Below are 25,173 nucleotides of genomic sequence, written 5' to 3'. Positions count from 1 at the left end.
GACAGCAAGAGTATACCTGCCCGACGCCCGCTTCCGCGCCATCAGCTCACTGGTGCAAGTCATGATGTACAGCCCCACGGTGCCGGTCCTAACATGCCTACAGCTGTTGGGCCACATGGCGGCAGTGACGTTTGTGGTACAGAATGCCAGGTTACACATGTGAAGCCTGCAGCATTGGCCGGCGAGTGTTTACAAACCGGCATCCCATACTGTCCACAAGGTAGTGTCGCCCACAACAGAGGTGCGCAGATCCCTAGCGTGGTGGGGAAATCCCAAGAATCTGCTAGTGGGGGTGCCTTTTCACCAACCACAAATTTCTATTTTTCTTACTCCCGACACCTCCCACATAGGATGGGGAGCGCACATTGGCAGCAAGGTGATGCAAGGGCTATGGTCCCCTGCGGAACAGACACTGCACATAAACATACTGGAGCTCAGAGCAGTGTTCAACGCATGCACACATTTTCGAGATTACCTGCAGGGTAAAGTAGTTGGGATCAATACCGACAATACCTCCACTATGTTTTACATCAATCGACAAGGAGGGGCACGATCCCGTCCTCTTTGTGCGGAAGCAGTCCGATTGTGGAACTGGTGCATCGCCAACAACATAACGTTGAAAGACTCGTACTTGCCGGGCGCTCACAACGTGAAGGCAGATCAGCTGAGCAGGCGCTTCACACTCACGCACGAATGGCGGATCTGCTCCGAGCTGCTACAGCACATATTTCGTACATGGGGGTTTCCCCAAGTCGATTTGTTTGCCACCCAGTACAACAAGAAGTGTCCCCAGTACTACTCCAGAGCAGGAATAGGGCAGGAGTCCCTGGGAGACGCATTCATGATTTCATGGAAGGGCCCTCTACTTTACGCGTTTCCCCCCACAATGCTTATCTACAAGGTTCTGCAGAAAGCCAGAAGGGAGAGAGCTCGCATGATACTCATAGTTCCAACTTGGGACCAACAACGTTTTCCCTTGCTTCTGTGCATGTTGGATCCCCCACCACTTTCCCTACCAGTGGCACCAGACTTACTCACGCAGGCTCAGGGGTCCATAGTGCACCCGCACCCTCAGGGTCTGCATCTACAAGCATGGTCAATCCATGGCTCAGCGCCTTAGAGAGCACATGTACGGAGGGAGTACGACAAGTCTTAGAGTGTAGCCGAAGGACCTCCACCAGGAGGACTTATGAACAGAAACGGACTCGATTTACAGCCTGGTGTTCCCCCAAGCAGTTAGCTCCTCTTGACATTCCTATAACCATAATACTAGAATACCTATTGGACCTCAAACTAGATGGGCTTTCTCTATCCTCGCTAAAGGTGCACCTCTCTGCTATGTCAGCTTTTCGGCATACAGAGGAAGGGCCCACTGTATTCGCTCACCCTGTCGTCACAAGGTTCTTGAAGGGGCTGGTAAACCTGTACCCTCCTCGAAAACCGCTTCCACTGTTGTGGAGTTGGGACTTGGTGCTCCGTGCGTTATCGGGACCACCCTTCAAACCATTAGCCACGGTACCCCTCCAACTCCTTACCATGAAAACAACCTTCCTTCTTTCAATTACGTCAACCCGCAGGGTGAGCGAGCTCGCAGCAGTGATGGCAATGCCGCCGTGCAGCGTATTCTCAAAGGAGGCGGTAATCTTACGGTTACACCCAGCCTTCGTTCCAAAAGTTTCCTCGGAGTTCCATCTTAACGAACCAATAGTCTTACCCTCGTTTTACCTGAAGCCTCACAGCTCCAGCAAGGAGGTGCGCCTGCATCTCCTAGATGTTAGAAGGGCGTTGGCCTTTTACATAGACAGAACTAAGTCCTTCCGGAAAATGGGCAGGCTTCTGGTGTTTCTCGCTCCCAGGTCAAAAGGGGAAGGCCTCTCTTCCCAGAGAATTTCAAAGCACGTTGTGTCCTGTATAAAACTGTGCTATGAGCTTCGAAAGACCCCTTTGCTGGCCCCGCCTAGGGCTCACTCTACCAGGGCGGTGATGGTATCAACAGCCTTCTTCAAGGGAATCGCGTTGAAAGACATCTGTAGAGCGGCGACCTGGTCATCCTATGACACTTTCGCCAAGCATTACACCCTGCATCGGGTGTTTGATGAGGATACCTGTCTGTTGACAGCAGTCCTCTCGGGGGCAAGCTGCACATGAATTGATTACCCACCTCCTTACTTGGGTTACTGCTGGGCAGTCACCTACTGTGGAGCACCCACGGGGACCACTCGAAGAAGAAAGAGAAGTTACTCACCTGTAGTAACGATGGTTCTTCGAGATGTGTCCCCGTGGGTGCTCCACCACCCGCCCATCCTGCCTGCTTCGGATCACTGTCTGGTGTTTTTCAGGAGCATCCGAGGCGGTTGGTCAAGGAACTGGCGGGGATCGAATCGCGCACATGACTGAGGGCGCGCAGGGGAGCAGCGCGCATCAGCGCATTCGCGATCCAATGGAAACTGCTAGAAGAATTCCGATCTGCAGCGCCGGGCGAGCCTGACACCTGCTGTGGAGCACCCATGGGGACACATCTTGAAGAACCATCGTTACTACAGGTGAATAACTTCTCTTTTTCCATTCTCACCACTCCCCTCACATATTGATATCTTTGTAGGTTATTTGTGAGAGGGTGCCTTGTCCTGTAATATTTGTAACTTCTTCAGTCATCTTCCTAGCTCTGTATGTTGTTCTCAGTATTCTTCTCAGGCATTTGTGATGAAATACATCCAGTTTTTATGTGGTTTTTTTTCCCCTTAGTAAGTTGCTTTGTCTCATGACTTGTGATGGCAGTGACAGTTGCTTTGTCCACGGTCAGTTTTGTTTTGAGGGAGATATTTTAGATTGCCAAATGTTTGTCTTCCAAATGCTGTATTTGCCTTCCCGATTCTTCTTATTTCCTCAGAACTGTTACCATGATGACTGTACTTCTAAGACTTGTAAAAGTGTCTACCTTCTCCATTTACTGCAGTTTTTATTTCTGTCCCTGTCATCCTCATTGGCAAGACTGTATATTTCTTTGCAGTGGATCTCAGAGCTAGCTTCTCCATTTTTTCTTTTACTTGGTTTTTGCATTTTTGTTATCCATTGGCATCTTCACTGATGGTCTAGACTTTGCTGACAAAGTCACTCTCACGTTGCCTTAAATTGTTCCATTTTAGGCCGTGTACAGTAGACCATTGCCTAACTCACATTTCCCATGAACTTGCAGGAGCCAGGAAACTGGTAAGGGCACCTGCGACACTTGACAGGAGTGGGGAAACTGACCAGTGCAGCAGCGCTGATCAGTTTCCTCACTTCCCTAAGTGGCATTAACCTAAGATATGTGCAACTCGAGTGCGCTTATCTCAGGGGTCTGTTGTATATCATAGTTGCGTTGTTTTAATCCACAATCAGTGACTAGCATGAACAGAAAGGGAGGCAGGATGCACCCATCTTAAGCCTGTCTTGATGCTGAATAAACAAAAAAGCAGTCCTGTTGTACCTTAAAGACAATATTCTTTATTAAGTAATGAGCTTTCATGGGACAGACCCACGTCTTCAGATTTGGAGAATCTGGATAACCGAAAGGAAGAGTTCTGAGATGGTTCTGAAAGAACTCAAGGGTTCTGAAAGAACTCAAATGTGAAATTGCGGAGTTATTAACAGTGGTTTGTAACCTATCCTTTAAATCCACTTTGGTACCAAATGACTGGAAGACGGCCAATATAACACCAATATTTAAAAAAGGCTCTAGAGGAGATCCTGGCAATTATAGACCGATAAGTTTAACATCAGTACCAGGCAAATTAGTAGAAACACTAGTAAAGAGTAAAATTGCAAGGCACATAGAAGAGCACAAATTGTTGGGCAAAAGTCAGCATGGTTTCTGCAGAGGGAAGTCGTGTCTAACTAATCTATTAGAATTCTTTGAAGGGGTTAATAAACATGCGGACAAGGGGCACCCAGTGGACATAATATACCTAGATTTCCAGAAAGCCTTTGACACGGTCCCACACCAAAGGCTTTTATGTAAATTAGGTGGTCATGGGATAGGAGGAAAGGTCCTTTCATGAATCGGAAATTGGTTAAAAGACAGAAAACAAAGGGTGGGAATAAATGGTAAATTTTCACAATGGAGGAGGGTAACTAGTGGTGTTCCCCAGGGGTCAGTCCTGGGACCGATCCTGTTCAACTTGTTCATCAATGATCTAGAAAATGAGGTAAGCAGTGAGGTGGCAAAGTTTGCAGATGACACCAAGTTGTTCAGGACAGTCAAAAGCAAAAGGGATTGTGAAGAACTACAAAAAGATCTCAGCAAACTGAGTGATTGGGCAGCAAAATGGCAAATGAAATTTAATGTGGGTAAGTGTAAGGTAATGCATGTTGGAAAAAATAACCCAAATTACACGTACTACATGATGGGGTCAAATTTAGCTACGACAGATCAGGAAAGGGATCTTGGAGTTATAGTGGATAGTTCTCTGAAGACATCCACGCAGTGTGCAGCGGCAGTTAGTAAGGCAAATAGGATGTTAGGAATTATTAAAAAAGGGATCGATAATAAGACAAAAGATATCATACTTCCCCGATATAAAACTATGGTACGCCCACATCTTGAGTACTGCGTGCAGATGTGGTCTCCTCACCTCAAAAAAGATATATTGGCATTAGAAAAGGTTCAGAAAAGGGCGACTAAGATGATTAGGGGCTTGGAAAGGGTCCCATATGGGGAGAGGCTAGAGAGACTGGGACTTTTCAGTTTGGAAAAGAGGCGATTGAGGGGCGATATGATAGAGGTATATAAAATCATGAATGGTGTGGAGAAAGTGAATATAGAAAAATTATTTACCTTTTCCCATAATACAAGAACTAGGGGACACCAAATGAAATTGTTGGGTAGTAGGTTCAAAACTAATAAAAGGAAATTTTTCTTCACACAGCGCACAGTCAACCTGTGGAACTCCTTGCCCGAGGAGGCTGTGAAGGCCAGGACTCTATTAGGGTTTAAAAAATTTTTGCAGGTTAGGTCCATAAATGGCTATTAGCCAGGGATAAAGTATGGTGCCCTAGCCTTCATAACAAGGGCAGGAGATGGATGGCAGGAGATAAATCACTTGATCATTGTCTTCTGTTCTCCTTCTCTGGGGCACCTGGCATTGGCCACCGTCGGCAGATGGGATGCTGGGCTGGATGGACCTTTGGTCTGACCCAGTATGGCCATTCTTATGTTCTTAAGAGGAATTTAAAGAAAATGATAGAAAAAAAATGAAAGGGAAAAAAATTGGTATCAGCTAGACAAGACTGGGAATGGGGGGCTGCAGGAGGGAGGAAAAAATCCTCTGCAAGTATCTGTTAAGTGAGAGGGCTGCGGTAACTGCACATATTAAAAGTGGGGAAATGGTCCTTATAATGCATGCAATAATTGATGTCTTTGCTGCGTCCCAGGTTATAGGAATCAAATTTGAAAATAAATTCCAATTCAAATGTCTCCGTTTGTAATCTGATGTTAAAATCTCTATTTTAAAATGCACACCATTAAGTGTTGAATGCTGTGTTCTGCTGAACTAAAGTGCCTACTTACCAGTTTATGTATCTGCAGATTCCTAATGTCTGATTTGTGTCCTTTTATTTTTTTGGTGAAGTGATTATCTGGTTTGTTCAATATATGTGGCAGAGGGGCATTGCTGGCACATGATGGCATATATCACGTAAGTGGAAGTGCAGGAATATGATCCCCTGATTGTGTAACTGACGTGGTTAGGTCCGACGATGGCGTTTTCATGTAAATAGATGGACAGAGTTGGCAACGGGTTTGTTGCAAGGAAAAGTTCCAGGATTACTATTTCTGTGGTGTGTTGTGTGGTTGCTAGTTAGAATTTTTCTGAGGTTGGGCAGCTGTCTGTAGGAAAGAACAGGCCTATCACCTAGGGCCTGTGCAAGTGCACCATCATGTTCCAGTATAGGTTATAAATTGTCAGTGCACTGGAGGAGTTGGATTGGGGGCTATAGGGGATGACAAGTGGTGGTCTGAGACAGGAGAGATTCCAGAAGACTAGAAAAGGGCAAATATAGTGCCCATCTATAAAAAAGGGAATAAGAACAACCCAGGAAACTACAGGCCAGTCAGCTTAACTTCTGTGCCAGTAAAGATAATGGAGCAGGTAATTAAAGAAATCATCTGCGAGCACTTGGAAGGTGGTAAGGTGTTAGGGGACAGCCAACATGGATTTGTAAAGAACAAATCATGTCAAACCAATCTGATAGCCTTCTTCGATAGGATAACAAGCCTTGTGAGTAGGAGAGAAGTGGTAGATGTGGTATACCTAGACCTCACTAAAGTATTTGATATGGTCTCGCATGATATTCTTGTTAAAAAAGCTAGGCAAATACAACTTAGATGAGGCTACAATAGTAGTAGTAGTAGCATCCTTCAGTCTACGTAGACTATGGAACGTGCCCTTCGTAGTTCCGTTTGGCATCCTCATTTGCAGCATCGGCTGTGACTGTGAAGACCCACACAAGAGTGACAGTCCTTGCTGCATCTCTTGCAGATGTAATGGGTGTCTGGCAGGTCCTTGCTGTGCTTTCTGTGGGCTCGCTTCTCCTTTGCTAGCTTTCTGATCCTCAACTCACCCTTCTGAAGGCCCTTGTATAGTTCCTGCCTCCATCTGCTGCGATCGTCTGCCAGTTCCTCCCAGCTGTCTGGCTTGATGTCTACTTCCCTGAGGTCTCTCTTGCAAACATCTTTGTAGCACAGCTGGGGGCGTCCGGGAGGTCTTTTGCCAGAGGCTAGCTTGCCATACAGGATGTCTTTTGGGATCCTTCCATCATTCATCCTGTGGACGTGGCCAAGCCAGCGGAGCCGCCGCTGCCTGAGGAGGGTGTGCATAGTTAGGATTCCAGCTTGCTTAAGGACGGTAGTGTTGGACACTCTGTCCTTCCACGATATTCGAAGGATGCGCCTGAGGCAGCACAAGTGGAAGATGTTCAGCCTCTTTTCCTGGTGGGCATACAGGGTCCAAGTCTCGCTGCCGTAAAGGAGGGTGCTGAGGATGCAGGCTCTGTGGACTTGCATTTTGGTGTGAGTGTACAGCTTGTTGTTATTCCACACTCTCTCTCTGAGTCTAGACAGAGTTGTGGCTGCTTTACCAATCTTCCTATTTAGCTCAGTCTCCAAGGACAGGGTGTCAGTGATGGTGGACCCGAGGTAAATGAACTCGTGGACGACCTCTAACGTATAGTTGTCAATGCTGATTGATGGAGAAACAGCAACGTCCTGAGCAAGTACATTTGTCTTCTTTAGGCTGATGGAGAGCCCAAAGTCCTTGCATGCTGTGGAGAACCGATCCAGCAGCTTCTGAAGCTGATCTTCTGTGTGTGACACGACAGCAGCGTCATCTGCAAACAGCATATCTCTCTGATGAGGACTTCCTGCACCTTAGATTTAGCTTTCAGCCTTGCAAGATTAAACAGTTTCCTGTCAGATCTTGTGTGCAAAAAGATGCCCTCTGTTGAAGATCCAAAGGCGTGTTTAAGGAGGAGTGCGAAGAAGATCCCGAACAATGTCGGAGCAAGGACGCATCCTTGTTTGACGCCACTCCTGATGCTGAAAGCATCCAATAATGTGCCATCGTATTGGACGGTTCCTCTCACGTCTTCATGGAAAGACTGGATCATCTTGAGTAACTGTGGCGGACATCCTATCTTGTGGAGCAGTTTGAACAGTCCATCCCTGCTGACCAAGTCGAAGGCCTTGGTTAGGTCGATGAAGGCAATAGAGAGTGGCTTCCTCTGCTCCCTGCATTTCTCCTGCAGCTGCCTCAGAGAGAAGACCATGTTGACGGTAGATCTCTCTGCGCGGAATCCGCACTGTGATTCAGGATACACCCTCTCAGCAATCTTCTGGAGTCTGCCGAGGATGACGCGAGCGAACAGTTTACCAGTGATGCTTAGGAGAGAGATTCCACGGTAATTGTTGCAGTCGCTTCTGTCTCCTTTGTTCTTATGCAAGGTTATGATGTTAGCGTCGCGCATGTCCTGTGGAGCCTCTCCCCTTCTCCAGCACAGGCACAGTAGCTCATGTAGGGGTTCCAGGAGAGTGTCTGTAGCACACTTGACTACCTCTGGTGGTATACCATCCTGGCCCGGGCCCTTTCCTACTGCAATGCTGTCGATGGCTTTCTTCAGTTCATCCACAGTTGGTTCCTGTTCCAGTTCGTCCATTACTGGTAGGAGTTCAACAGCATCAAGGGCTGAGTTGACCACAATGTTCTCGCATGAGTACAGCTCGGAGAAGTACTCGACCCAGCGCTCCATCTGGCTGGATAACTGTACTCAGAGAGTAGTTCTTAATGTTCTCAATCCTGCTGGAAAAGTATAACAAGTGGGGTTCTGCAGGGGTCTGTTTTAGAACCAGTTCTGTTGAATTCTTCATCAACGATTCAGATATTGGCATAGAAAGTACACTTATTGTGTTTGCAGATACCACCAAGCTGGGAGGGATTGGAAATGCTTTGGAGGATAGGGTCATAATTTGAAATGGTCTGAGGTAAACAGGATGAAGTTTAATAAGGACAAATGCAAAGTGCTCCACTTGGAAAGGAACAATCAGTTTCACACATACAGAATGGGGAGAGACTTACCTTGCAGCTGCTTCACTGGCTGAAGATTGGTGTTCTGCTGGGGAAAAAGCCAGACCCCAACTTGTGCAAAATCCAGGTTTATGTGAGAGTACATGGAACGGAACCCTCACGTACTCTGAGACGTTACTGCAGTTTGTTCTATCCATTTTACATTTGAACACGGCACTTTGAGTTGATGTGGAATGTCTTTGTAATGTTGATTAATTTTGGTTTGGAATTCCATATTGTTCCACAATTTTCTGCCTTGTTTCTTTGTTTACAGTATCAAATGCCTTTTGATGAACCCACAAAATAGATGGCAGGATTACCTCGGAATTTATTTGTGCTCTCTATCAGTTTCAGGTTGAAAATAATGCACAAGTGCCATTTTGTAAATTCAAATTGTTGTTCATGTAGGATAATGTCCATCTTTTCTTTCTTTCTGTTCTGGAGGGCTGTTGTTAATATTTTTCCTGTGACAGATAAAAGGGTTACCCTCCTCCAGTTTGAGAACTTGCATAGATCAACTTTCTTTGGTAATTTGATTGATACTCAAAATCCTGTTCTTCTGGTACTTTGTCTTTAGTCTGTATTCTCCTCCATGCTTAAGCTTCTCAGGAGGAATGCCATCCAAACAAGGTGTCTTCTTATTGTTAAGCTTCTGCAGTGGTTTTTAGCTTCTCTGATTTTTACCTCAGATTCATCGATATCTAGGTTTAATGGTTTCCCTTTGTTAAATGCCAGGCTTAATTCAGCATTTGTTTGAAATGTTCCACCCATCTATTTCCTTGTTTCTCCTGTGTTTTCAGAATTTCTCCTTGTTTCCCTTTTCACTGGAATAGTTCTAAGTTTTGATGCCTAGCCTGTTAACTAAGAATTCTTTCAATGTTTATTGGGATTTTTTTTAAAGACTAAACTTGTCCAGTTATCCTTTTAAATTGAAGGTATAAACCAAGAAGAACCTGTCTATCAGATACTACCAGATTCTTCAGAACCATCATTAATCCTTTGAAACTAAGACTGTAATCTTCAGAATTGTGCCTACATAGGCATGCAGAAACCTGTTTGTGTGGGGGGAGAGGGGGGTAAATGTCGGCCTATATTAAACTGACTGAAGGTTACATGCATGTTGGAAAATTTAAAAATCTCCACTTTTTATGTTTTATGTAATGTTTCTGCAATATCTGAAAATGTGAAGTGTTGATGGGGTTTATATTTTGGTAGATCTTGTGGCATTAGCAGCTAATTATTTTTTTCTGATTTCTGTTAGGGTCAAGGACTTTTGATAGGTTCTACTGTTTATATTTTAATAACTCCAAAGAATTATTTAGTACAATAAATGACTACTAAAATTTTAATCTGGCTGCTGATAGACTCTTCCGGTATTCCTTCCCTCAAAGGTCTATAAAATATAAATAGCAAAACAATTGTATGGCAATGCTAAGTGATGTTATCAAGGCAACACTGCAAGTTAAGCGGCAGTCACAGGGTTAGATAGACTTATGTGACTCCTAGCCCTTTGCTCAGTGTACTAGGCCAGTCTGTTTCTAATGTCTATATCTGTGAGATGTGATTTATTTCCTCACATTGAAAATATGCATAATCTTTGCTGAGAACTGAAAGCCATGCTGATAGTTGATATATATCTTTTTTTTGTTTCAGACTGTCAGTAACGTGCCGTGTCCCTTGTTGAGTGGAGTCAGAACTTTACCCACCTTAGAAGTTAAATCATCAGAAAGGCCTTTAAGCCAAAGCAGAGATCCTCCCAGGGATGAAGAAAAGGAAAAGAAAAAAAAGAAACACAAGAAAAGATCTCGGACAAGATCTCGGTCACCTTCCAAATATCATTCATCATCTAAGTCCAGGTCTAGATCACATTCAAAAGCAAAGCATTCACTTCCCACTGCCTATAGAACTGTCAGGCACTCAAGGTGGGTTTGGAAGTGGAAAGTATGCTTTACTATTCTGTTCGAGCTAGTATTTAATTTGTCTCTGCACCTTTCTCTACATGTTGGAAAGACAGTCAACTTGTATCATACAGATAAGAGACGTGAAAAACTTTCAGTAAATAATCTTTATATTTGATAATCATCTGAAAGTTTTTATTTAAGTATTTGCAAGAGGGTTTCCACTCACAATTATAGAGTGAATCTGATAACTAATTATCTAACTGGTCAATGAAACGCTCCCTGATGGTCGGTGGTTTTGATAATTCCTTTTGTTTCCAGCTACTTCTGTGAGTGGCTCCATTTTTCATTTTAAAAGGAAGCCAGGATATCTGTAAAAAAAAAAGTTGGGAACTAAAGTAGGGAGCCAGTTGGGAGGGGTGGTGGCAGAGGAAAAAGTAAGAGCTGTTCTTCAGGACCAGAACCATCAGCAGTCCAACTATAAGCATGAGTGTCAGGAGCTGCTAGTGGGACTTTAGCTGCTGCAGGGATAAAGAAGTAGTGCAGAAGGGAATACGGAAGCAGGGTGTCATGTCAAGATAAGGTATGAAAAGTAGAGGACTGGATAGTTTCAGCACTCTGAATGTAGAGAATGAAAGTAGTCAGGCAGCATGTGTCAAGATGACATAAAGGACCAGCAAGCAATCAGAGAGAGAGTAGTAAAGTAGACTGGAAAGAGAGACAAGAAAACAGTGTGATTAACTTGGTTTAAAAACACCATTACAGTCAATTAAAGGCACAGAAATACATTCCTGTTCTATTGCCATGTAAGCAAATGCTGCAGTCCGCACAGGAAAGTTGTGAGATTGCAAATGGAAGAGGTGGTGTCGATGAGAAACTTGAGATGTGGTCCACACTGTGAAGTCCAAAAATTCTATTAGTAAAAAAGGAGTTCTTTGGGTGATTTTCCGCATAGATTCCACTGTTGGTGCCAATGTGCCGTGTGCACTTCATTGGATTCTTTTGGCTAGCTGCGTCACTTGGGGCATGCCCTACTTGCACTCATGCAGTGCCCTCTCATCTGAGGGCATAAAGGGCAGAGCAGGCCCGGCAACCTCTCGGACACATCTTATTGTCTGTGTCTGTGAAGTGGAACTCCTGACATCACTGCTATGATCATGGTAGAGATTAAATCACTAGGGTTTTAAACATGTCTGTTAGACATTTTCCCATCTACTTCTGCTGGGCCAGTCAACAATGAACATTTTTTGGAGAAGGACATATTCCAGATCATGGTTTCATGTATCATTTCTTTTCTGGGTGTATCCAGAGAGAACAGGAGGCAAGAATAAAACTTTTCCTTGTGGAGAAATCAGTGCACATCTTCTCAAACTCAGAGAAATCTTTGGAGAAGCCTCAACCTGCAGGTTGGTCACATCCAGGTGAGCCATAGCTCCATTCTGAGCTCACAGGCCTCTTCCTCTCTCAGCCCTTAATTTATCCCTCCACTACATCAGCAATGATGTCTGGAAGAGGCAAGAAGTTATGAGCCAATGTACAGGTTGCCTTTCTGACCACACCACAGGAGGCACATGAGTCGTCATGATTTGGCACCAGGCTCAATCAGTCAAGAGTCATAGTGAGGGAATACTGTTGCTAGTGTCAGTGCTGACATCTAAGACAGATCATGGTCTGTTGTTTAAACCTAAGGAATGCACTGCCTTCAGCACTGGCCCCTCAGCACAGACTTTCGTATCCAGCATGTCCTTATTAACTACCACATTACATCAATACAGACTATCTCGTTGGATCTGGAGGCATTAAGATCAACTTTTTTGCACTGAAGCAGTACAAGCTGCCAAGTGGTCTGTCTCTCAGAGCAATTCGGAGAGGTTGTTACAAACCTGACTACTTGCAAAGCTTGTACACATGACCAGTGAAGTGTTTTGTATCCTAACCCCCTGATTCATAGGCACAGCCCTCCTGACAGGGCCATCTCTTCCTTAGAGGAGATACTTCCTTGCTACATTCTGGAAGAGAAGAAATGTATCTCTTACCTTCCTTCATCTCTTCCCAACTAGCTCAATGTGAATCGAGGTGAGAATCCAGAAAATAATCGGTAGGGGAACTATGAAGAGCATCCCATCTAGCATCCCTACGGTGCCACTATTCCTCTGCTTTGTGGGGCATTCAGTCCTATCGTAGAAAGCTAATGTCTTCCACAGTATTTAGAGACAAGTCATCTCACTGACAAAACATATTTAACTTACATAAAAAACTCTGCTTCATCCATGGCTACATCAGTGTCAAGAGGAAAAGTGTGGAAAACAACATTGATCTGAGCAGAATCATCAAATTCTGGTCCCAGTGTCATATTTTGCAGCCAAAGGAGGGAACCCCCTTTCATTGCTCTTGATAAGTGAATTCAAAGCTATCTAGAACATGATAAAGAGGACAGCTGACACCTTGGATATCTCCTTGGAGATTATACAAGAGAAGCAACATAAATTATTTGGTCTTTGACGTGCAGCTACAGAGAGATTGGGCATGCCACTCAATCTGTTGGAACCCACAGCAGAGATGGAAGTTGCTTCCTCTGAAAAGAAGATGGAAAATGTTGGTTCTTTGCAATGGGCTTGGAGTACTTTTACAAAATATCCTATGTCTGGCTTTCTGGGGGTAAAAGCTTACAGCAGAGGACAAAAGAGCCAAATGTACAGCTCATGAAACAGACCCCAAAAAACTAGTTCCCTCCCTCCCCACTTGAGGTATATTTTGTCTGAAAACCTACAAAGAAGAGAAGCAAGTTGCCAATGTGATACCCTCAAAATACAATTTTTTAAAAATTGGTACAAATTATCCAAGATGGTGGATAAATCACCCAGTGAGCACCAAGAGGAATTCTGTTACGACAGGACTACCTAATGGCCAGAACATCTCTGCAGACTGTGCTGGAGGTCATGGTCGCCCCTCTGAACAATGGGCATGGCAGCTGCTATAAGGCTATTGCCATGGCTTATGTCATCAGGGACCTGCAAAGAGGTCAGGCAACATATGAAGGCATCAAATCTATTTAACAGTGGCACTGATGAGCCGATACCCTGGAAGATTCCAAGACAGCTTTGTGCTCCTTGGGATTCTGTCACAGCCTTTTTTTTTTTTTTTTTTTTTTTTTTTTAAAGTTGGGGTGGGGCGGCAGCAGCCAAGACATGCAATACTTCAGGCAGCATTCTTTGATGCTAGCATCCTCGCAGCCTCCAAGGAGGAAGCAGAAATTAAAGTAGAGAGAGCCCTCTGCTGGCTCCTCAACCTGGGGCTTCAAATAGGCAGAAGATTTGATATTATTGTTGGAAGCCTTCTTAGAGCACCAGGGGATTTGTTTCCATTTTTTTTTAATCACACTTCCCCAGCCCTGTTTCACCACGACATACCCTAGAGCTGCTGAGGTTAGACTTGGGGAGTCCTTACTGTAGTAAATAATGGTCATCCCATTTAGTTTCAGTCCTTTCCAGTTTGCTCCTATATGTCTTTCCAAGGACCCTCATAGGAAACTCCCCCTGCCTTCCGTTTTGCTCCCCCCAAACTTCCCCTTACAACTGGGAGCAATGCAAGAGGATGCCCTTGGAGTTCAGTGTGTTAGTGTTTAATTTAGATTATTGATGAGATACTAGAAAACCCAGAGCCATTCAGTTGATTAATTCAAGATCATTAAAGGTTAATCAGGATGTTAAAGGAAAAAAGTACATTACTGATCCAGGGAAGCAGTCCTGCCACCTGCTCTATTCCAAATATTGTTCAGAAAGTTACCCTTATATATACTGTAAAGATTTAGGAAAGAATTCCATTCTCATGTATTTTTGAGTCATGGTGTTCCCTTTATGCCCTCTTAATTTACATCACTTATGAGCTAATGGCATTGAACACAGAAGGACTGTGTAACAACAGGGATTCCCTTACTTTATTTTTCTGGACATGTATTCCAAGGCCACATCTACACAAGCAAGTTCTTTTGGAAAAGAATACGTGGAGTTCCACACACAAAATGCTTCCTTTTGATCCAAAATTGAAGGAAGGCGGCTCTTTTTCCAAGCCACTCCCGGATCAGGAGGAGCACCTACTTTCAAAAGCTTCTCTCCCAAAAAAAAAAAAGTATAAACACGCCATACATCCTTTTTTCAAAAGAGCAGTGGCGCCAGATTTTTTGATCCCTGGCTTGTTCTTTCAAATGTGCAGGGGCTGTGTGGACACTCTCTATCAAAAGAGTGGATTGATCTTTTTTGTGTGGGCACATTGTTTCAAAAGATCTTCCAGAAGATCATCTTTCGAAAGATTGATTTCATGTAGACATGGCCTAAGTGTCACCAGGTCAGAACAAGAGGATACACCGTCAGTTGGCAACATTATAAGATTTAGATGCAAAGCCACCAGGGACTTTGGTTCATCTGTAAAAGCTCCTCCGAGTCTGATTCATCTGCTAACAAGCCTATCGCTACTACCTCTTACTCTCAAAGAAGAGTACTAAAGAGGTGTTTGTGTTAGTCTATATCTTCACAAAACAAAAGAGCAGTCCTGTAGCATCTTAAAGACTAACAATATAATTTATTAGGTGACGAGCTTTTATGGGACAGACCCACTTCTTTAGATGAGAATGCTCCAGATCTGAAGAAGTGGATCTGTCCTGCAAAAGCTCATCACCTTGTAAATCATATTATTAGTCTTTAAGGTGGTGCAGGACTGTTCTTTTGTTTTTTCAAAGAAGAGAAAGGCTTGTGAAAGCTCATCCTCAATCTTTGACACAGCTCTTTTACATATTCTATTCAGGTCTCTCTGAGCACCCACACCAGCACACTTGGATCAGACAGATGCTGGCTGTTTGCTTGGGTAACCTATCCATACCTGAGATGTAAAAAGCAGAGGAAAGGAACTTGGTTCACACATTCACTTCCTAATGCAGGCCTCCCAGCTGAACGCCAGTTTCAGTTAATCAGTCCTGCATCACTCTTTAGGATGTACTCCACATATCCATTACCAACCAAACAGACAATACTTTTTAGATACCAACAATGGCATCTTGGTAGACAATCACTTGAAGGAAAAAAAATAACTTATTTACCTTAGAGTATATGGTTTTCCAAGATGTGTTAGCCAGGTGGTTCCCTGTCGCTCATCTTCCTTCCCTGCAACTATGGAGACCTACTCCAATAAGGAATTAGTATAGGCAACGGAACCATGGCAGTTGGGCCCAGCTCTTCTTTTATATCTTTGGGTGAGGGCACTGAAGGTGCAGAAGCAACCCAGAGAACATGGAAGAATCTGATCTCAAGTGAATGGTTTTCAACTGAGTGTTTTTCTGTCTTGTATCTGGTAATGTTCATAGCGGAGTTTTACATGTTTATTTTGTTATGTAAACATACGTGAATTTATACAAGTTCAGCTTTCCTCCTGCAACTCTAAACAGAACTTGGGTCACTTACTTTGTCGCTTTCAGGCTAATGTAAACATCAGGTTTATTTTTCCAGGCATGCTTACTTAACAAAGAGAAGTTCGTTTATCTTTACAGAGATTTTACTAAGATATTGTTTTTAAAACAATGTGGATACAGTGTATTCTCTTTCTTTGCCAAGTTCTAGTCAGAAAAGGATTCACTGAAAGATAAGAATCCTTTATAACTAGGCTTTGCTGTTTTGTTTTTTAAGTTTAGAACCAACTGGTATTACAATTTTATAAATGTGTAGTATATAGTTGGTACTTGTCACCTTCATAAAATCTTTTTTGTAAAAAATAGCTCCCATAACAATATCCTGTTAGGCTTTGCATGCATGACACTACAACGTTGAAACAAAAGTGTAACTGTAATTGTGTGTTTATAGATGCTTTCATCCTAATACATTGAGTAGAAAATTATTTAGATACACAACAAAAAGAGGGAGATGCCTCTTTATGTCTGGGATCTTTGTGCCCTAGACATAGCTTTACACATACACTGACAAAAATAGCAGCTCCCAAGAACAGAAAAATTTAAACAAACAGTCAGAAATGTCAGTTCAATCCAGAACCTGCAAACTGCCTTGATGTTCATCACGCCCCAGAAATCTGGATGAAAACCAAGGGTCTTGAGTCATGTAGGAATACCTGTAGCAATAATTTTACAGTATCAGAACAATGGCAAATCATTATCAATGCAAGGCTGAGAAGATTATGATGAGATGACAATACTGATAAAACAAGTTAGCCAAAAATTTCTCAAGACAATATTACAATGCAAAATACTACGAAATGATTTCAGCATATATCTGTGGAGACATTGCAGTGTAAAGTGTTAGAGATGAGCTTCAATACCAATGTGAAATTAAAAACAATCTTAATTGTGTAATTCAGTCTGTGACGTAATGCAAAAGAAGGTTTAACACCTTTGCATCTGAACTGGTAGGTAAGTCGGAATCTGCCCAGTAGTGCTATTAAAGAATTGCATTGTCATGGTGTGTAGAAAATGTCACCTTACACATCTTTCCTGATTTGTATCTATAGAATCAGACATTGCAATAAGCATGTTGCTCAGTCTTTAGATTCCCATACGATCCAATATTATGACTTCCTACCATACCATACCTTATTTAAGTGTGGAGACTAATTAGAAGTATATTGTTTCCCACTTGTGTTACATTACTCTAAACTATGTGAAATTTGGCCTAAAAGGAGTAGCCTCATCCAGGAGTAGCCAAGGAGTAGCCTCATAGTAATCTGAGAACTATCCAATAACCACTGGAAACTGGAATTAAGCTACATAAATTCTAACACCCTTTGGCTTTGCAGCACTAACACTTTTCTCAGCAAAACTTTTGTTGGTCAGTGATGTGAAAAAAACACATCCCAACCAGCATAAGTTTTAACTTCAGGCACCAGTATAAACCGTACTTGCTTGGTGGGAGATGCTCTCCTGCCAACTAACCTACCACCCACTTCTTGGAGATGGTTTAATTATGCTAGTGGAGAGCTCTTATTAGCATAGATCTGCCCCACAGAAGACCTTGCAGCACTTAGCAGCAGTGGTACACCTGTGCTGCTGTAAGGTCCATAGTGCAGACATACAATCAGTTGCTGTTCTTTTGTGTGTCTCAGCCTTAAAACTATTTTAAATAGATGTATTACACTTTTGTAACCTTATTTTGTTCTGTGCGGGCAGTGGATCGTAACCTTCCAGATTATGACATAGAGCAGTTGTCAGCAAATCCATTGTACCTGAAGCAAGATTAGAATGATATCAATTTTGGAGAGAGACACTTCCTACTTATAAGTATGACTTATGAGCCTGTTAAACAGGGCTCTCCAGTTTCTGATATCTTTTTCAGAATTACCAAAATGTCTTAGATTTCTGACAGATGCCCATTAAACCTGAAAGATTTACAGATGAAAGATTTGCATCTTGTTTGAAGGTGTTTAAATTAGCAGTATCTTAAATTAATTGTGACAGACACAGAAGCTTTACTTTCGCCAAAAATTTGGTTTGGGATATGTTTTAATTAGACATTAATGAATTCTGCATTCTGAAAAGTAAAGACAAAATAATGACCCATTGGCATATATTTTAATTCATTTGGTTAACGGTTTGTTTTAGTTTACATCTCTTAAAATGTTAAAGAATTTGTGTACAAGTGTTAAATTGACTTTCCATTTACCTTGCTATGTGAATTACAGGCTCTTGATTATGTGGCTGTAAAAATACATTGGGCATAACGTCCTTAAGGGATAATTTGTACAGAGTAAGAATTGTAGTTAATTTGTTGGGGCAAGCTAAAAAGGCATGAGCTGAGGGGAATGAAGTTAAAAATAGAAGTTGGTTCAACTTTTCGGAGCATAATTAAGTTCTGTGTTGCCTTTTTTATACAAATGGTAGGTCAGATTTGTCTCAGAAACAAGTGATTTTTATAGGCAAACAACTTTTTTAAAAAATCTTTATGTGCAATATTTTATTTTAGAAATGTAACAAATTGCAAAGAGTAATTTATAAGTATTGTTAGGGTTTAAGTAAGGCTTAGAATGCAACATATTTTAATTTGCTGTTATCCTGTAAACATACTGGAGTCACAGCTTAGTAAATATACAAGATGCACCAGTGAACTAATACAACTTAATTTTTAAATAGTTTACTTAATTTAATCTTGTACTTTAGACTTGGAGTTACAGAATTTACTTCCTGTTCAAATAACATCACTGATTCAGGGTGATGTAAGATATTTACCTATATGTTGCTTAAACAGGTGATCAAAGCAATTCTACTAAACAAGATAAAATGTTGTAAATATGTGAGGAACCAAGGTGTATCAATTTTATCGCAGTCCTTGTCCTGTTAACTGTGTCTGATGTACATACATATGTGTTCCTTCTGTTACTTTTCCCAAAGGTGCATCCCAAAATCTTGTTACACCATGGATTTGATTGCAGTCCAAGAAAATGCATTTACAGTTTTAGAAAGCATAAAAGCATGCACAATAGTCCCACAGTGTGTTGCATCCTGTAGACTTTTTAGCTCCATAAAGATATCACTTCAGGTTCACAAATTTGTCATTAAGGTCTAGTACAAAAAGATGTGGGTGACTTGGTTAAAACTGTTTTGGAAAGTTAGCAAGTTTTGGGGCCCTCAGCACTCCTCTTTTCCCAATAAACTTCAAAGCACCATAACAAATTTGATATAAATTGTATCTGATAGTAGTGTTCTGTTTTAGTAGCATAGAATGTCAATCATTGAAGTTTTGCATGTGATGTTCTAGCTGAGAAGTTTCAGATTTCACGCTTGATGTCCAGTAAATGTAAATAATGACCATATTAATGAGAGTATGAATCTTCCTATTTTGTATGAAATAGATCATCATAGCAGAAACTGAAGGTTAATGCATGGGGCGCATGCGAAAAGAAATGAGAAGAGGGACTGCAGAGCAAATCATTACACAATGAATGATTTTGTAGATAAAATTTAAGTCTGCATTTTAAATTTGTGAGACAAGCTGGAATCTCCAGAGTCCCATGTGACGATAATCGGTTTTCTGGTGTATTTTAGTAATAGCTGACTGCTAGACCACTTAGTCCACGTGTCCAGTTAATGAACCATGGATGTGAATTAGGAGCAGGATGCATCATTAAAGGGTTAGTTTGTAAACGATGTTAGATGGAGTCAGCAAATGTGTGGTGTGTTTTTCACTGGCTTTGTTTAAAAAAATTCAACTAAAATTTACCTCAAAATAACAATTCCTCACTTAATTTGTAAAGTGGGTGTTTCTTGTTATTCCAAAATCCATCCACTTGTTTTAGAGGCAATATCTATTCAGGTGCTTCCATTTTTTTTTCCAATTTAATGTGACCTGTCAATTTCATAGAGTGTAGAACTTCTGAGAGAGCCTATTAAACAATATGATAGGTATTTTATTTAAAGGAGTATTCTGTAGTGTGAATTTCTCAAAGTCTAGTTAAAACCATTCCACTTATTCCAATGTGAAAGTTAACCCATTTTTAATCATTTGAAAGCTGACAGCTAAATCTCTTTGGGTAAAAAAGTGATTTGAAATATGTAGTAGAACCAAAACAATCATACCCCAATTCATAAATATTTTAAGCTAATGCAATTTTCTCTGATTGTTTGGACTTTTGTAGGCTGGTCCATATAAGCATGCTTTCACAAGGTTCAGCTTTGGTTAAGGGACTAAGTCTTTTCAGGATTCTAGTTAATACCAGAACTAGCACATTTATTCTCAATGTGAAGTGTGTGCCTCCATATCACAGACTCACAGCATCCACAGGGACACTGAGCATGGAGCCGAGTCTGAGCAGCTCATCAATGGCAGCAGCAACAGAACGAGAAAATTATCAGGCAGCTTCGACAACGAAAAGATTTGACTGCTGGAGCTCTTTAGAGGGAAATCCTGGTAAAACGTCAAGGTGTCTGACTGACCTCAAACTTTATAATCTGTTTTTTTCCTTTAATACTTCTGAAAGGCCTGGTAATGGTCAGATTTCTAAGTGAAAAAAAGCAGTTAAACAGCAATACTGTACAGTATTTAACTGCTGCTGTGATTTTTTTTTTTTCCTTTCAGTAGGTCTGTTTGACTGTAACAGGATCTATAATTTAGAAATGGCTTATCTCTTAGTCATTGCAAAATTAGGTTTTCAGAAGAAAACGAATGCTTAAGGTACATGGGGTAAAGTATCCTGTATGAAGGAGAGTGGAGTAAAAATTCAAAATTTGTAAGCAAAACAATTAGATCTACGTGTCTTATTTGGAACAGAAGTAGGGTATTTTTCAAGTAAAAGAGGGTCTTTTTTCCTCCTTTTTTCTTATTGTATGTATTCTCTATTGGAAAATGCTTAGGTTTTACTTTTACTTTTTTAGCCTTAGATCTTTGAGATAAGCATGCGCTCTTATTTTGATCTCTGATCTTAACTGGGTGCACTCTGTTTCTCTCTATAGGGCAGACATTTCAAGTCGAAATGCTAATTCTGAATAAACAGTATTGGTCAGGACTCGTTAATCAGTTGAATAGGTTGAAAGTACTAAGTAATCAGGATTTTCTTGCTGTATAAGGAACAGAATTTCTTTGACTTGTCAGTATTCAGAGGAAGCTTTAAAAAATCAAAACAAAATGAACTTTTAACTCAGATTGTCTTTACTGCTTTCAGTTTACCTTCATGATGCAGCAACGCTTGAGCATGCTGCTAATTTAGAAGGACAAAGTCCAGTCTAACTTGAAGATTCTAGGCTTCAAACCAAGATGGACTTGAGCATAACAGAATTAGCAAACCCTCTCACCTATGAGAAGAAAGAGATTAACTGCACTGTGACATCCTGTTGCTAATATGAGTTGAGAGTGGTTCACGTGGCACCTCTTCCCCTCTTGAGAGTGAACTTGAAGTAGTAATTTAGTCATTCATTCTCATTCATGGGTAGATATATATATATCTAAAATATATATAAAATATAAAAATTATTTTGATGGGTGAGAACCCGTCTGACATGGGTAAGCCTTAATGAGTAGGAATATCCCATGTTGATATGAAATGAAATAAGCTTTTGAATGATCTCCTAGTGGGGAATCAGGGACGACCTATTCCACTGAAATAAAAATAATACAGCAAATTACAGCAACAACAAAATAAAATATTCCTTTCCCACTTCCCATTCAGGTCACGGTCGAGATCTCCTAGGAGAAGGGTCCACTCTCCTGAAAGGCGAAGAGAGGAAAGGGCTGTTCCAACAGCTTATCGTGTTACTAACAGTCCTGGAATTAGTAGGAAACGTACACGTTCGAGGTATGTATGTGCCCTGGTCATGACAAATGCCCCATTTGGGGTTTTAAAACACTTTTTGTTGCTTTGTGTCTATCTGTAAAGCTTGTACCCTCTGTGATCTGAGACCTTGTTTCAGTTATGAGTTAAATAATGAATTACAAGCCAAAACTCTAAAAAAAAAAAAAAAAAAAAAAAAAAAAAGTATACAGTATTAACACTGTTCCGTCTTATACAGACTGTATGCACAGGTCTACAGCATGAAGTGATGAGCATGCCCGTGCTTTGGCTGTATCTAATACGGTTATTTTCCTGTTCATGTTTGCTGCTTGATGCACTGTAGTTGCGAGTATAGTAACCTCTTCCCAGTCTGAAATATCTTTATTTTGCTTTCTTTGCTGCAAATATTGGAAGCAGTACAGATTTGTATTTGGAATTCCCAGGGTCTGGCTACACTGCTTATCCCTTGAGCAAGATTCTCTGACTCTAGTAGCACAAACTGAGAGTGATCTTCATGCAGAAATGCTGTGCCATATTGGCATTTTAGCTGAGTGAATATTGCATTGTTATTATTGAAATTAAAGCTAGCATATAGGGTGGAGGGACGCCGTAAAATGTATTTTGAACATAAAAGTGGAACTCAACTTGTAAAATGGTGAGTGTGTTTTCCTGTTAGCATTCTGGTTTCTATCTACCATGTGCACAGCAGCTGCTTATGTGCTGGAATTGTGGAATTTGCTTCCATAATGAAAAAAAAAAAAAATCTGTCTTCTATTTTTGTCAGAGGTGCTCTCTTCAGTCTGTACTTTGAAGAGTGGAACCAGCCATTTCGGTGTTTCTTTAGGGACATTAAAGGAGATAAATTCCCAAAACCAAAAACATTGTTTACCCGATTGGTGTTTTATTGTGTCACTAAGTACACACGTTCACTTCTCTAATCATGCTCTGCTCTTATGGAGAATATTTATCAATAAAGTATTTTACAAGGTCTTTCTACAGATTTGAGGCAATTACATGGCCACCTTTGTCCTAATTTTTACAACATATTTTATGAGCTTTGAGATAATACATTTAAAACACCCATTGTAAAATTGTCCTCCTTTGGACCTTGGTTTTTGTGCTAAAATGCATGTTTACTAAGCATATGTATGTTCTGATTCATGTTCTATAGTTATTCAGTCTAAGCATACTGAAAAAGATCACTTATTTTAGCAGCTCAAAACATGGTGAAAATTTAATACAATTGATTACTGCTGTATTCTATCATGGTTCTACTGCTGTGTTGCTGTGGCATGCTCAACACAGAAGGCACATGTACACTACAGACTTACTTTGAAGTTAACTTCGAAGTAAGGGGCTACTTTGAAGTGGCCCACAGAGCATCTACACACACTTTTCCTTACTTTGAAGGAAGGCTAACTTTGAAGTCACTACTCCATTCCTGAGAATGGAGTAGTGGCTTACTTCAAAGTTCCAAGGAGGGCCCCCTTCCCGGAAGGTGGAGACAGTCTGGCTAGCCCATGCGCTGCCCCCAGTACCAGGAGCTGCACAGGCTCCTGGAACTGAGGGAGACGACCATCCCAGGACACCTTGTGGACACTACTGGTCTCCTCCTCCTCCTCCTCTTCTCCCCACCCTGGACAGTCGTGAGGAGATGGGCCCCTCTGGCACCACCAGCCCCTCGCACAGGGACCGGCCCACCGAGGACAATGATGAGGGCTCCACAAGTTTGTGGAAGGCACAGCAGGTGGCAGTGACTGTGGGGACGTTCGAGGAACTGACGTTCAGCCTGGTGAGGAGGCTCCGAAACCTCCACTTCAGCCTTCCAAATGCCCACTCGACTGTGCCCCTGGTGTGGTTGAGGTGACTGTTAAAGATGGTCCTGGGCTGGTGTGGTGTCTCCGACATAGGGCTATGAGCCACGGTTGCAGCAGGTACGCAGCTTCAGCCACAATGCAGGGGGGCATCGTGATGTCCCCGAGTGAGAGCTCCCACGCAGGAACATACGTGCCCTCCAGAATCCCAGCCACAAATTCTGTAACACCCAGGTGTCATGGGCCCTGCCCAGCCACCCCGCACGCACATCCAGGAAATGGCCCCTCACGTCCACCAGAGCCTGGCATACCACCAAGTGGTACCCCTTCCTGTTAATGTAGGTGCCCCTGCTGTGGTCTGGAGCCCGGATCACAACATGCATCCCATCCAGGGCTCCAAAACAATTGGGGAAGCCAAAGTCTGCGAACCTGGCAAGGGCGGCATCCAGGTCCCCCAGGGTCATGACGCATCCCAGGAGCACAGTGTTGATAGCTTGGACAACCTGCGGGAAAGGGGGGAGGGGGAGACATCCATGAATGCCAGATTGTGAAGTCCACTACCCCCCACCGGGGGCCTCCTGCCCGTTTCCTAGTCGTCCCCTGCCAAGGGGTGGGTCAAAGGTCGGGGCTGGTCATACCTCATTCAGCACTGCTCCGATGGTGGCCTTGCTGACGCTGAATTCGTGGCCAATGGATCTGTGTCTGTCGGGGGGTGGTTAGCCTCCATAGTGCAATGGTCATCCTCTTCTGCACCGTGAGCGCTGGCCGCATGCGGGTGTCCCGGTGCTAGAGGCCTGGGGCAAACCAGTGGCAGAGGTCCTCAAATGTCTGCCAGGTCATTCTGAAATTCCTCAGCCACCGCTCATCGTCCCAGTCCTCCAGCACCAACTGGTCCTGCCATTCGGTGCTGGTGGCGTAGGTGTAAGGTGGCGTAGGCCCACTAGTAGGCGTAGGGTGGCGTAGGCCCACTAGTGCCAGCTCAGGGCGAGGTGGGGGGGCAGAGGATGGGCAGCATGGTCGTGGCAAGGGCCTTGAGGCTGGGTCCCAGGCAGGTGACTCGTCCGCGCTGCTGATATAGCACGGCCAGCAGGCTGACCACGGTCGAGAGGGCATCGTCCTTGGGGAGGGAGGGAGCTGGGCACGGTCTCTAGCTGTTCCCCTCTGCACATGCTCTGCTGCTGTCTGCAGCCTGTCAGCCTTCAGCACATGCGGGCTGTGGGTGTTGGGAGGAGCCCTTTAAGGGGTCAGCTGGCTGCAAGCCTGGAAGGGCTTGTTGGCCATGCGAGCCCATGCCAACATCATTTTCTCGCCCCTTACTTCCAAGTAGGGGCTACTTGTGTGCAGACATTTAACTTCGAAGTAAGGGAGGGTGCATTTTGTGTGTGGATGCTGTACTTGGAAGTTATTTTGTAGTGTAGACACAGCCACATAGGCTTTGTGAAATGAAAACTTTTTTGTCTGAGTCTGGTGAGTAGGTTACATAAGTAAAACATCATTCCAGGCCAGTAACATCTGTAGAAGAGCTCACATTTGCAAATTTTATAAGGGCTGATGGGCATGCACTCTTGTGTTCTCAGTTTAAATGTGTGCACTCGGATCAATTTGGGAGCG

The 25,173-nt window shown here is 42.7% G+C and overlaps 1 protein-coding gene across 4 annotated transcripts in view; it reads left to right on the top strand.

Annotated features, from left to right (window-relative positions):
* The window catches only part of SFSWAP (splicing factor SWAP), a 199,729-nt gene that overhangs the window by 159,542 nt on the left and 15,014 nt on the right, over window positions 1-25,173 (top strand). For 2 of the 4 annotated variants that reach the window (XM_075013062.1, XM_075013065.1), the window contains exons 14-16: window positions 10,251-10,519; window positions 20,249-20,404; window positions 21,647-21,772. In XM_075013062.1, the coding sequence (XP_074869163.1) occupies window positions 10,251-10,519; window positions 20,249-20,404; window positions 21,647-21,772 (551 nt within the window). The remainder of the gene's footprint in view (window positions 1-10,250; window positions 10,520-20,248; window positions 20,405-21,646; window positions 21,773-25,173) is intronic. The other 2 variants (XM_075013063.1, XM_075013064.1) reach the window with 2 other exon arrangements.

This window comes from Carettochelys insculpta, chromosome 18, assembly GCF_033958435.1.
Source record: "Carettochelys insculpta isolate YL-2023 chromosome 18, ASM3395843v1, whole genome shotgun sequence".
NCBI lineage: Eukaryota > Metazoa > Chordata > Testudines > Carettochelyidae > Carettochelys > Carettochelys insculpta.
This window is presented reverse-complemented; position numbering and strand designations above follow the sequence as displayed.